This window comes from Colossoma macropomum, unplaced genomic scaffold (genome assembly GCF_904425465.1).
Source record: "Colossoma macropomum unplaced genomic scaffold, Colossoma_macropomum, whole genome shotgun sequence".
In the NCBI taxonomy this organism is placed as follows: Eukaryota; Metazoa; Chordata; class Actinopteri; order Characiformes; family Serrasalmidae; genus Colossoma; species Colossoma macropomum.
The window spans coordinates 14,981,955-14,996,411 of record NW_023494807.1 but is presented as its reverse complement, the minus strand read 5'-3'; the positions used below and the strand labels follow the sequence as shown (position 1 = coordinate 14,996,411).

At 40.9% G+C, this 14,457-nt stretch overlaps 2 protein-coding genes across 2 annotated transcripts in view; one reads left to right on the top strand and one right to left on the bottom strand.

Moving 5' to 3' along the window:
• The window catches only part of vwa5b2 (von Willebrand factor A domain containing 5B2), a 59,588-nt gene extending 58,188 nt beyond the window's left edge, over positions 1 to 1,400 (top strand). The window contains exon 22 of the mRNA XM_036556129.1: positions 376 to 1,400. Within this exon, the coding sequence (XP_036412022.1) occupies positions 376 to 1,017 (642 nt within the window). The 3' untranslated portion in view covers positions 1,018 to 1,400. The remainder of the gene's footprint in view (positions 1 to 375) is intronic.
• A 2,186-nt stretch (positions 1,401 to 3,586) lies between these two features.
• On the bottom strand, positions 3,587 to 13,806 carry alg3 (ALG3 alpha-1,3- mannosyltransferase). The gene is made up of 10 exons (XM_036556130.1): positions 13,585 to 13,806; positions 10,782 to 10,881; positions 9,356 to 9,503; positions 8,561 to 8,721; positions 8,295 to 8,415; positions 7,054 to 7,187; positions 6,809 to 6,880; positions 6,629 to 6,705; positions 6,255 to 6,399; positions 3,587 to 5,688 (listed from the first exon to the last, which is right to left on the bottom strand). The coding sequence occupies exons 1-10, from the start codon at positions 13,760 to 13,762 to the stop codon at positions 5,514 to 5,516; spliced, it is 1,311 nt and encodes a 436-aa protein (XP_036412023.1). The 5' UTR covers positions 13,763 to 13,806; the 3' UTR covers positions 3,587 to 5,513.
• Positions 13,807 to 14,457: the final 651 nt, after the last annotated feature.

Genomic DNA, 14,457 nt, shown 5'->3' with positions numbered 1-14,457 from the left:
TGTGCTGACCCTCAGCTCAGCTAAGCATAGTCCTGTGGGGAACCTGAATATAAGTTATGTTATGTTTAAGAGTCAGTTATGTTTGTTTAACATTGCATTCAGAAGCACTGTACAAGATAGATCTCCAGCTTTATGGTTAGAAAACATGGGCCCAAAGTTGGCCTGAGAAGATGTTTGATTTGGCCCACCAGGTTACGCTAATCCATTGGCTCTCATGCCAGTGGTCAGGGCCCCCCAGACAGTGAAGAGTTAGCTAAATCTCTAGGTGTTCTGAATTAGGGTAGAGCAAAAATGTGGGGGCCCCTGATGAGCAACTAGATGTAACCAGAGTTTTTTTTTTCCCCACTTGTATCTCTCCCTTTGACACCTGCTCAGGTGCGTCTGCAGTTGGCCTCAGGTGCGTTCCTGTTGTGTGAGTCATTCTCAGAGTGCATTCACATTCCTCTGGATCGTCTAAAGAGGGCATCTCCTTACCTGAGTCACCGCAGCAGCCTGAGCCCACCATACCGCTGCATCTCACCTCCTGGCACCCGCCCCATTGCCCCCTACAGGCCAGTGGACCACACTAGCACCCACCCACCTCGCGCAAGCCTACGCCGTTACTATGATAATGAGCCGCTCACCGTTTTTTCTGACCCAGAGGAGGGGTCTCCAGAACCAGTGGGAGGTGTCCTGCAGGCAGATAGTGGGCGTGGCTCTGAGACAGACATGTTTGAGGGCTCTCCACTGGAGGGGGTGGACCCTCATGGGGAAGAGCTGGCCCAGCTAGATGTAGAAAGCTCCAGCTGGGCTACAGCAGTGGCTCTGGCCTGGCTGGAGCACCACTGTGCTGGCTTCTTCGTGGAATGGGAGCTAGTGGCTGCCAAGGCTGATTTTTGGCTCAAGTGTCAGTCACTGCCAGAGGGCGTGGACCTGCCAGGGCTCAGGGCGGCTGCAAGACAACTGTTCCTATTGCTGCGCCACTGGGATGAGAATCTGCAACTTAACATGCTCTGTTACAATCCAAACAACATGTGACAGAAACTTCCAACTTAGTGTGCTCTGCTAGAACCCAAATGTGATGGAAACACTAACTCAACATCCTGCTGGAACCCAGGTATGTGGCAGAACCTCCAACACCACATGGTCTGCTAGAAACCAAGCAAATAAGATGGAACCACTAACTCCACATGGTCTGCTAGAACCCAAACAACATATGATGGAATCTCCTACTCCACATACTCTCCAAGACCCCAAACAATATATGACAAAACCTCCAACTCCCCATGCACTGCTAGAATCCAAACACCACATGATAGAACCTTCAACTCTGCATGCTCTGCTAGAAACCAAACAGCATATGAGAGGACCTTGAACACTACAAGATCTGCTAGAACCCAAACAACTATGGGAAACTCCAACTCCACATGCTCTCCTAGAACCCAAATGACATAATGACAGGCCCTCTTACACCACATTCTCTGCTAGAATGCAAACAACAAATAATGGAATTTCCAACTCTACATTATCTGCTAGAACCCAAACAATACATGATGGAACCTCCGACTCTACAGTCCTATCAGACAAAATAGCTTATTCTGCAATCCTGTAACGTGAACCACCGATCCTGGTCTAACTCTCACAGAAACTCTCTGTACTTGTGTGAACAGTGATAAGAGACCCAAAGGACTTTGATTCAAGCAATAGTAAGGGCTCCAATTTTAGAAACGTTCCCTTGTTCTAGAACAGTGGTCACCAACCCTGGTTATGGAGGTCTTACTTTATGGAGTCTAGTTCCAACCACAATCTGCCAAACCTCCTCCAGGTAATTAACTTCTTCAGAACTTTCTGACTGGTTAGGCATTAGTGTTGGGTAAAGGAATGGGGGGGTGGGGTTGTTAGATGCATGTTGGAACTAAACTCTGCAGGGAAGTAAATGTCAAGAAAGAGAGTTGGTGACCTCTAAACTATACATTATTCTGCCTTATAAGCCATTTCTAATATATGTAAAGAACTTGCAGTATGCACGAGTAATCAAATACTCGATTAAGCTATCCAGGTGCCGGTGTTTGAATACTGAAATCACTATTTGAGTGTTCGTTATGCTGCATTCCAGGAAGTCAGGGTAAAAAAAACAGCATTGAAAAAAGAAAAGTCGTATCTAGGTGAGGTCTTATATGGTTATTTGTTGACATTCATTAAACCTTTTGCTGGCACATTGAACATTTGAATTCACCATTACTGCAGCTATTTTACTTCTGTAAAACACAAACACATGTACTGCCAAGTGGAGGAAAGATCCATAGCAGCCAGGAAATTACTTCTTATGATACTTTGATACTGGCTAAAGCCTTTTTTGTTGTTCTCCACTGTTAACTGAATATCCATATATTAACTCCTAGACAGTCAGAATGCACATTGAAACCTTGGAACACACTAAACTGCAGTTTCAACTACTCCCTGCTCCAGCACATCTGGTTCTCATCAAACTCATCAGCCAGTTTTCAAGCCCTTCATGAGCTGGATCCTGGGTGTGGGAGAAGGGAATACTTGAAACCGATAAGGTAGTGGGTTCTCAGGAATTGAGAGAGACTGACGAAATACATGGAATGACAAGAGCCTCTATCTGGTCCAAGAGATGGGGCCACTTTACTATGTACTGTCTTTAGTAGTTAGCTCCAATCAATGCTGCACAATGCTGTGAGTATTTAAGGTGAATTCCACAGATTTTTCCAAGCTGTTGAGATGTAAAGTCAATCAGAGTGGTCTGATATGGAATGGTTCAGATGGTTGTAGAGAAACTGAGAAGGTTGCTGACTTTGATTTCTTTACAATAGTGGTGATAGGAACCAGATGTTGCTATGCGTACAAGAAATTAGATAGACAGATAGACAGATAGATAGACAGACAGATAGATAGATAGACACATAGATAGATATGGACCAAAGCCGTCTCAAAAACCATAACACATCTCAGGCATTAGTTTGTTTATTGAAATGACGTTCTGTGAAGGAGCTTTTGGAGGTATTAAACTCTTTAAATGTCTGGTTCCTACCACACTAATCCGAGCAATTCTGACTCAGCACGTTTCTGTGGAATGGAGCATTTACAATCAAACCACTCTGAAGGATTTTGTTGGTATCTTAACTGCTTAATTATTATACAGAAAGTTTGAAAAATCAGTGGAATTATTCTTTAAGGAACTGAGTTAGGTGCTTTCAGAAACTGCCTGTCTGGGCATTTTTATTGCCGTTTCTGTCACTTTTCCTGCTGCTGGATGCTTCTTTGTATTGTCATAATAGACTTTAGATTAGATTAGATTCAGTTGCTTCAGTTGGATTTATGTAGTTTAGATGCTGTTATGCTGCTTTTATTTTCTTTTTCATTTTTCCATTTGACAAGTTGCTAAAAAAGACATGTTCTCAAAAATGAGTTACTCGGTAAGATGAGGTGAGACGCTGTATTACCTTTTGATGTTGGTGGCTGTGTTGAGAAATGCTTTAATGCCTTCAAACTGATGGATGCCTTAGATCCTGCAATAAATCTCTTTTTACACGTGACTGTCTAATGTCTTTCCATGGCTTTCAATGCACAATACTGAAACTGATGATTTGTACCAAAATTTGAATTTTATTTTCAAGCTTTGACACATTTACCAGATAAAATGCTGCTCTGGGTGAGTCTGCAGCTGCCGTCAGTATTTAAGTAAGAGATCATGCAAAAAAAGAACAGAAAAAGACTGCAATCCTGCGAAGATCAACTCTTCACACAGAAATAAACTTAAACTAAACTGCTTAGAGGTCACATGATTTGCATGTACCACTCTAGAAAAAGAAACAGAAGACAAAGCACAAACTGAAGAAATGAAAACGGAAAGACTGAAAGAATGGAAGAAGTCACAAAATACAGAGTTCTGTCTGTAATTGTTAAAAAAAAAACAACAAAGTCCTGCTCGAAAACATCACAGCAATAGAAGAATCTATGCTCTTTTTGTGCCCTGTATGCTGTATTCCTGAATGAGTTCTGTTTGGCCAAAGCTTTTGTCACATTTGGAGCAAATGTTAAAAGTAAACATTAAAAATAAAAATCCCTGACCAATGATGTGACAGAAAGAAAGCATTTAAAGCTACAATCAGATATTTGTAGAGCAGTTCTTAAAGATACCAAATGCATAATACTTACATATAACTATTAGTTTCTGGACAAAATAAGACCATTTAAGTCCTGATTTGACAAGTACCACACCCTACTAAGAGTCAAACAAGTTAAACTGAAAGATAACCTTCAAATGTTGTTCTTGGGTTCTTGCAGTGAAAGCTCAGCCTACCATTTTTCAGAACTTTCTGAAACCCTGGACTGTAGCTTTAAACTGTAATGAATGTCACATATGCTGCAGAACAAGTCCTGGTTGGGGGAGTAATTGCAGAGTCTAAAAGGCATTCACTTTCTCCCCTCACACCTACTTATTATATCAGTCATACTCCTGTCGGCCCATTGATGACTGCTACGTTTCCACCTTGACAAATAATACAAAAGGATTATACTCTAATCAGATGTACTGTACATGGCTGACCACTGCCCATGTCTGTTGACCCATGTTCACCAACCTCACAGAGGGCGCCTGCAATTGCAGCCCAAATCTAACTGAGGACAAAAATTAGCTATCATTGCTAACTGTAAATGGAATTGGCGTTGAAATTTCATTAAATTCTAAAGAAAGACAGATATAAGAAGAAGGTTGGTAACCACTGCTGTAAACAAGGCGTAATTACAGCATCTCTATGTACGCATCGCCAGCGGTCTCTTCAGGTCATGTTGATGCTCCTAGATACAGGAACCAAAATTTAGCTCCAGCGTTTTTCAATCTAATCTTCATGGACAATCATTTGCCTGGAAAAAGTGAGAGCAAGCTGCCATTGCATTTCCATGGTAGTGGGTTAATATCCCTACAGAAAACTCAATCTCAGACAGAAGTGAAGTGAGTTAATGGATTGAAGTACCTGCCCACTGCCTTTATTCAAATCAACAGGTTTTTTGTTGTTTATTCCAGGGACCTTGTGTCAAAATTACTTTTTGTGGTAATGATCTACAGATTAGGCAGATTAGGTTGAAAAGCGCTGGAGTATTCCTTTAAGTGGAGACTAAAAAAGACTTTTCAAAATGAATAATAATTGACAGTCTAGACTAGGTCTAGTCCATTTCCAGGAAAACTATCTCAAGGTTCAAACTTGCTTTACACTGCTGATCCACACAACGTTCACATTTTCTTTTCCAGGTTCCAAGTCCTTTCGCACATAGTCCTTTTAAAATCCTGAGAATCTTTGTTTTCCATCCCAATTTTCCCTGTACACTGGGCAGCTTTACTGGCATCTGAACCCCACACCCCTTAGATGTCACAGACTGAATCCATGGCAAGTGCAGTTTAAGCTGGTAAGACTGATAGTCAGTGGAGGCATTGATGGGGGAAGGAGCAGAAGCAGGGTGTGGAGGGCCCGGGATGCCCCACGCAGGGAGGAATCTAGTAAGAAAAGGGCTTAGTGGCGCTTGGCCTTGTTGTGGGACTCTGTCTGCAGGGCCTGAGGGGTCGGGGTGGGGTTCAGCCACAAACACAGCAGTATGATGAGGTGACAGACATGCAGAGACACAGAGCTGTACGTGGTGGAGGGGTATGTGTTCCACGCCAACTCTATCAGGCCCAGTATCAACACTCTGTGAAAGAGAGACAGAAAGAGAGAAAGAGAGAGAGGAATAGAAAGTAGGAAAGGCAAAAAAGAAAAAAAAACAGAAAGAAAGAAGAGGAAGGCAAAAGAGAGGAAGGAGAGAGAAAAGAAAGGAGTGACAAGAAAGAAAGAAAAAAAAACAAGGAGACAGGAGGCAGAATGACAAAAAAGAAAGGAGAGCCAGAAAGCAGAAAGAGAGAAAAAGAAAGGAAAGAGAAAGTAAGGGGTAACAGCAGAAAGACAAAGAGAAAGAGAGAATAGGATGGAGATGGGAAGAAGAAAGAGAGAGAGAAGAAAGGAGAGACAGAAAGCAGAAAGAGAGAATGAGAGGAAAAACGGAGAGACAGAGACGAAATGAGAGACAGAAAGCAGACGGAGAGACGTAAAGAGAATGAGAGAGTGAGCAGGAAAGAGCGAGGACAGAAAGAGAAACAAAGCGAGAGAATAAAGTAACTGTTTACAACTGAAAGCAGATCAAAGATTAAGAACAGGATTTTCGCATATCACATACCACATAAACACTATAAATTGAGAAGTATGTTTGTGCTGGTTTACCTGAGCAGGTGAGCGAGCTTCTTAACCCCACCGCTCCACAGCAGGTAAGGCAGGGTGTGGAAATACCAGACATAGAACTGATAATGCAGTGAACGACAGAAACACATACCGATGAAGTTGGAGGTGAAAAGAACCAGGATGATCTGTGAGACCCAGTTAAAGAGAAACACAGCAGAAACAATGTACACACATCCAAAAGACTGTAGACAGCTGCTCATCCAACGTTTCTTCTGAAATCCAGGGTATTAATAGGAAGTTTGTCCTCCTTTGCTACATTAACAGTAACTACTCTTCTGGGAAGGCTTTCCCCTAGATGTTAGAAGATTTGATTGCATTCAGTCACACGACAAAGTGAGAGAAGTGGGAAAGGATATGATCAGCAGTGAGCTTCTGTGCCGTCTCCTTCCTTTCAGAGGGATCTTTCAGAAGAGCCCAAACACTGCTCCCAGACCTGTGGAATATGCTTTTATATTTCTATTCAGACCTGTACAAGTTTCTAGCACAAAAGCCTAAACGCTGCTGTAACTGTGGATTGTGCAGGGTTTTTTTTTTACCTCTTCCATCTCTTCAGAGCAAAGAAGATGAGTGTGGTCAGATGAGCGAGCAGGAGGGCCAGATGAAAATACCTGAAGATGAAAATGTGCACTTTAAATCATTTAACATTGCTGTGTCTTTGGATGGCTTTTTTTTTCAATTCTTTCTCTCATACACACACACAAACACAGTGAACAAGGGACTGCATATATCTTAAACACAAACTGTCCACAATAAGAAATGTACACAGTCCAGCTGGAGTTACCTGCTAAGGAAAATCTCCTCTGGTAGGAAGCGCCAGTTTACTGTCCACTTAAACAGGAACTGACGACCCAGATCAAACGCCCGGCTCACATAACCCACTGGATTCACTAAGAGGAAAGGCCAACCTAGCAAAAGCTGAGAAAAGAAAGAGAGCAAAAGAACAAGGTAATAAACAGTGAGAGAGAAAAAAACACAAAAGAAGAGTAGAGTAGAAGAGAGAAAACAAGAAACTGTTTTAGAATTTGTATTTATAGTTGTAAATTTATTATTTAGTATTTATAGTCGGCAGTGGGCAACACTGCAATTACTGTGGGCTATTTTAGAAGTCTCGAAAAAAAACATAACATACAAATGTTGGAATGTTTGATCTTTTCCCAAAATGTTAAACAAATAAACAGTAAATATGCACTAAAACTTGAATAAAAATGTCACATTTAAGTTTGTTTGTGGGAATTTGTGCCCATTTAGTCAAAAGAGCATTTGTGAGGTCAGATACTGTTGTTGGACGAGAAGCCTGGCTCGTAACTGACGTTCAATTTAATTACAAAGGTGTTCAATGGTCGCTTTGTGCACAGGGTCACAGTCATGCTGGACAAGGAAAGGTCTATCCCCAAAATGTGACAACACTGAAAGCATATAGCTGTCTAAAACATCTATGTATGCTGTAGCATTAACATTACCTCTCAGTGGAACTAAAGGGTCCAAACCCTGAAAAACACCATAACCATAATGATCTTAGGCTTGTGTGCAGCGGTTCAGCTACTGAAACCAATTTCTTAAAGATTCCAACACACAGTTCTTGTGCTGATGTTGCTTCCAGAGGCAATTTGAAACTTGCAGTGAGTAGACAGGCATTTTCAGTCATGCACTTCAGCACTTAGCGGCCCCGCTCTGTGAGCTTGCATGGTCTAGCACTTCATGGCTGAACTGCTGTTGCTCCTGGACGCTTTCATTTCATAATAAGAGCACTTACAGTTGGCTGGGGCAGATCTAGCAGGGGACAAATTCCCAAAAGTGACTTGAGGCAAAGGTGGCATCTTATGACACTGCCACAATTAAAGTCTGTCGATAGTATGACCCAATCTACTGCCAATGTTTGTCTCTAGAGTTAGCACAGCTATATGCTTGATACGCTAGTTAGCAAAGGCCGTGGCTAAAACAGCTCATAAATACGAGGGTTGTCCATATACTTTTGTCCATATAGTGTACGAGTGTCTTCATATTTGTGTTTGTGTGTGAGACCTGGATGACAGCGCAGAGCATGAGCTTGGGCAGGGTCTTTATCAATCCAAATTCTGAGAGGAGAAGGAAGAGGAGTCCTGGAGCGAAGAGCATCACATTCATCTTCACAGACACGGCCAAACTGTCCACAATACAAATTATACAATACAATCAATCCAAGAGATAATCAAGAGATAATTCCTCTTTTCTTCTACTTTTCCATGCAAATCTACATCATGCATGATCTGTCGATCCATACAATCATGCATGTTATGTTTCCAACTCACCTGTAGAGGGCGCAGCCCAGTGTCCAGTGCGCATCCAGGAAGAGGTTGACTGCTCCAAACAGCAGCATCATGGCCACAGGGTCATTAAAAAGACGGAGCACGAAGATGGAGTGGATCCGATAGGATGCACAACACACAAAGAAGAAAACGTACGGCGGGACCTGAAAAGGCAAAGGGTTTTCAGTATGGAAAACTCAAACCCTCAAACCTCTAGATAAGACCATCTGCTACATAGGTAATAGTAAATTATGATTTAACTGAATGAAGGATTGATTAGCTGAGGCAGGTATTGGACGGTATCTGTAAAAACAGATAAATAACTTTACATATCTATTTTTTAGATGCCTAAGACTTTTGCTTGGTAATGTATATCATAGAAACAGATGCCAGCCTTCACCCTCACATCTGCTGACCAACTTAAACCAAGACTGGACAGATCATTTGGGGGACATGTGTATTCTTAACGCTCATATTACAGCCTTTATATTGTTCAGCTTTAATATGTACATTTTTAAGAAGCAGAAATTAACAGGCTTATTAACTGATTCACTGACTTAATCAAGCAGAGATAACAAGAAATACGATCCTTACCTTCTTATAAAGAGGATATATAAGAATCCAAAATAGTACCTTTACAAGTAAAACTGTTCTTAATCTTTAATGTATGTTAATTCAAAGGGGTTTTATTCCAAGAGATTCTGGAGCATTTCTACTGGCACCAATAAAGATCCTGCTTTTGGCTAAGGCTAGCTAGCCCAACTGCGTATCAGGGTAAATAATTAGACCTCCTCTTACCTTCTTGGTGCGGTGGTAGATGCGGAAGACCAGCAGGAGGGTGATGAGGTAGAAGCCAGCAAACACATATTGACCCAGCCTGATATTCAGCCCATGATCCGTAATATAATAAAGTGCAGTGAATATGTACACAAAGCCCGCTGGATACCTGAGAAACACACAACGACACACAGTGGCTTAAATTGATTGAGCACAGTACAATAAATACAAAACAATATTAATACAAAAAGTAGCTATTTTATGTATGTCATTCTGTTTTTAACCATTTCTAACCCACTTCCTGTGGTAGCCCAGCATTATTTGTATTTGTCTTACAATGCCTGGTTTGGTTAATCAATACTTCATTAAGTTAAATCAAGTGTGCTGGTAATGGAATACAAAGTGGAAGTAAAATGGAACCTGACCAACCACTTTGTTCTCCAAACTAGCTCACAAGATATCAGATAAACTCAGTACTTTTTACGGTATTTATGTTTATTTGTATTTATTATAATGATACATGGTGACTTCACACACAACTAGACATTTATTGCTAAGATGGCTTTACATAATGTGCTTGGGTGCCCAAGACTTTTGCAAAGTACAGTATATATTTGACAGAAAATTACACAGAAGCCTCAACAATTAAATATGATATGACATTACTAAGTCTGTATAAGTTGAACACTAGGACAGCAACAACCAATGATCATTATCAAAAACGTCAATAATAAAAAATTGTTGGCAACAAATCTCGTCATTGATTAGGTGTCATGGGAATGTTTGCACTCCTCATTTATATCACACTGAAAGAGGGAAAACACAGATGGCAAAGAGTACAAAACAGCGTTACTCACAACTACCAAAGTCAAAAATACAGGGATACTTCATTTCTACATCATCTGAAATTACGTTTTTCTGTAAGATGTGTAAAACTGCTCACATATGACAGCAGTGTGACTGTCATGTGCTAGCATCTAGGACACATTCATGGCTGAAAATGATGAAAACTCTGCACAATGATTAACTGCTAGAATCTCAGTAAAACTCATTGTTTTTCAGTGAGCTCTGTTTTGGGTTAGTCAAATAAATGACTCATCTGAAGGGACGAGCTGCATTTTTGTCTAAACTGCATAAAAAACATACCGTTTTACTGCTATTGTGATAGGCACACAGACCTGCTTGTCCTCTTGAATACAGATGTTTTTTAAAAGTATACTGTCTTTCTCTGCGTTTTGGCCTCTTTTCCATACAAAATTTGTTTTAGGTGATGAAAAATGTTTTCCACGACTTTTAGCTACTATAACTACTGGCTTTTTCTTTTCTGGATTAACTGACTATGGAAATCATCGTTAGTTGCAGCCCTAGTGAATGCTAAACTCAGTGTTACTGTTCTCCAGGGCCCTGAGGTCAAGATCTCTGGCCTGGACAGCCCAACAAAACTCACACCAACGGTCCAGTGTCTCCCTTCAGTTGCGTGTAGTCATACGTGCCATTGATGACACCCTCAACCTCATCCATGTAGGCTTTCCAATCGATCTCCGTATCTGTGGGGGCAGCAGAGGGAGATATTGGGGTGATAGGTGAAGTGATAATCAGAATATTAAAGCCTGTCTTAAGTTTTACAAAATTTTCCTCCTTAAATGACAAATATATTACAGTACAAATTCAATAACACAACAATGGAAAAGGTTTTTTACTGTCATTAAATATTATGAGCCTACATGATTGTGGCAGTCTGAAAATTACTTTTAAATAACACTATATAACCCTAATAATGCACAAAACCCTCTAGCGCAGGGGTGCACAAACTTTGTGTATTGAGGGTCCAAAGAGTAATATTTTTGGTGGACCAAGGGCCAAAAAGACAAAACATTTAGACAGGTCTTTGATAGCCTTATGTTTTCACACATTGCCAGTGTTTGTATATATTCTTTCAACACTCCAATTGTTCCCTCACATATGACACACACTACCTTGCCGTTAAATTCACCAGGGCTCTTCTCGTCTATATAACACTGCCTGTTATGCTCTTTAAGCTCTTAACAGCTTGTATCCAATCCACCTTGCATTCAATAACAACTGTGGTGTCAAGATTCACTACATGTTTTAAACAACCATATGTTTTCAAACCACCAAGGGGACCCCACAAGCATGCATGTATGTATGTATGTATTCATGTACACCAACTGGGCACTTCATTAAGTGCACCTACCATGTATTGACCCTCATTGTCCATTTTATTAGCTACACTTATCATATAGGAGCACTTTGTAGTTCTACACAATTACAGACTGTAGTTTGTAGTCTGTTTATTTGTATACTTTGTTAGACCTCTTTTGCCCTGTTCTTCAGTGGTCAGGACCCCCACAGGACCACCACAGATCAGGTATTTTTGGGTGGTGGATCATTCTCAGCACTATGGTGACACTGATGTGGTGGTGGTGTGTTAGTGTGTGTTGATCGGGTACAAGTGAATCAGACACAGCAGTGCTGCTGGAGGTTTTACTGATGAAGGACTACAGGATGACCAACACAAACTGTGCAGCAGCAGATACTGCAGCTACTGTCTGCGACTTTACACCTACAAGGTGGACCAACAAAAGACAGGTGTGTGTATAATTGAGTGGACACTGAGGTGTTTAAACTCCAACAGCACTGCTGTATCTGATCCACTGATACCAGCGCAACACACACTAACACATCACCACCACCACCACGTCAGTGTCACTGAAGTGCCAAGAATGATCCACCACCCAAATAATACCTGCTCTGTGGTGGTCCTCTTTGGGTCCTTGAAGAACAGGGTGAAAGGGAGCTAACAAAGTATGCAGAGAAACAGATGGACTACAGTCTACAATTGTAGAACTACAAGGTGCACCTGTAAGGTGAGTGGAGCTGATAAAATGAACAAAGAGCACCGACACAAGGAATCAGTAATAATGAAGTGGCTGGGATTAATTAGCTCTTATTCATTCTTGAATACAAAATAATATGACTGGCGCCCTGAACTAGGACATCACTCAGGACTCCTGCATGTTCAGAAGAGGTCCTGCATGTGCCAGTGTTGTTCTGTTGTTGTATTTTGTCTGCATCGAGTTACTTTCAACCTTCAAAAAACATAATATAAATATAAAAACATGATCTAAACAGATATTGTGCATCATGAAAATGCCTTTTATTAAGTCTTTATCTCAAAATAACAAAAGGTGTTTTCTTGATATCACCACTCATTTGTCTTGTGATCTCAACATAAAAAAGCTGTTTTCTGAAGATCACAACTTATTTGTTGAGTGATCTCAAGGTAAGTTGCGATATGAAGAAACCAACTTTTGGTATCTTGAGATCACAAGGCAAATAAGTTGTGATCTTGTTGTGAAGTCTTAAGTTTTATCTATTGTAGCCATTTTCTAACAGAAGACAGACAACAAATATAATTTAGTATATATATATATATATATATAAAAAAATCACAGTTTTGTGAAAGTTTAGGTCTAAAATTTCTCGTTAATCCATTTATTTCTATCAGTCCGTGGCGGAGGAGTACATGCAGGGCATTGTAAGGCAAATAGTCTCCAAGAAACATATTATTTCAGATTTTCCAGTATTTTACCATCATAAACATTACATTTAAAACTTAGAAGACACGTGTAGGTTCACTGGTGGTTCTGGATAGTGAATAAAATGCCTGTATGTGTTGCTGACATTGTGACCCCTGGTTCCCATCACCACCACTGTAAAGAAATCTGAGTCTGTAACTTTCTCTACAGCAAAGCATTTTACATCAAACCAATCTGAATGACTTTGTTACATCGCAATAACGGAATTATGCAACAATTCTGAAAAATGAGGAGTTTTTCATCAGCTGAAAGGAGTGGTCCAAGTGGAAGACAGAGGTGGAGTTAGAAAACACTGACACATGGGCGCAACTAACTAGAGAAGCCATCTGAACGCAGATAAATAAAAGTCCTGAAGTGATTTGGGTAGAAGTGTAAAATGACTTCCCTTCTTGTGTCTCCACGCATGCAAGTTAGCTACTAAGCTAACAAGCTAGTTTCCATTAAGGACCTTTAAGTTTAACTAAATGAAACCAATATAATCCGTGTCGACCCTAAGGTTGCGTTACTGTCTCCTCTGCGGAGCTGTGGAGCTGCATGTCTCCACTTCCCCCGTCAGCAAAGGAAGTAGTAGCGATAATCGGTTGACAGTGCTAGCTGTTAGCCGGCTAGCTAGTACGAAACTAAACTTACATGCAACTTTCTGAATGACCCACACGTTGATGCCGATTTCCAAAACCCAGAGCACCGCCGCCACCAGGAAAGTGTACTCTGCTTTGAATAAAACCAAGTGCTTATCCCTCCATATGGCGCTGAGAAATGCGGACAGTTTGGGCGGGCCAGCAGGACTCCTCTTTCTGCCTCCTGCCATTTTCGCTGACCGGCTGGAGCAGCGTGGCAGCAGCAGCAGCAGCTCCTCTACTCGTACCGTCAGACTGACGAGAGTATGGCAGGCCACCAGTGCCAAAACATCTAGAAAGCAATCCTTTATATGCCTTCAACTATTTATAACTACTACCTCAGCACTGACTAGCTTGACTAACTCCAGGGCCTGGCGCTCAATTATCATTAAATTTTAAATTGTGGAGGATTTTTTGGAGCAATATATCCAAAATATTAGGCAAATTAAGGTCTCCATTAAGGTCACCACACAACCACCAGTGTGTCATGTGTCAGTGAACTGACAAGGAATGATGAAAGACACTGTCTATTGTTCTGCTGTAAGCTTTTGTCCAAAAATGTTCAAAAGACTATTCTTTTAGAAAAAGATGGGATAAAATGGGGCATTTCAAAAAGTGGTGGGAAGAGGTCTCTACAAATGCAACATAAGTTGTCTGAGGTGACATCAATCCCATTGTCATCATGGCCAAAGCAGGAAGGGAACAGCCTTTTAACGGAAAGTATACTCATAACCTTGTGTTAAGGGTTATTAATGACAGTAGTAAACTCATTTTAAAATATATAAATATTTCTGCTCTATTTGTGTTCACAAACCCCGGGAAAATAAACCAAAATCGACATGCCAAGCTGATGCCACCAGATTTCAGCTGATTTTTTTTTAATGTT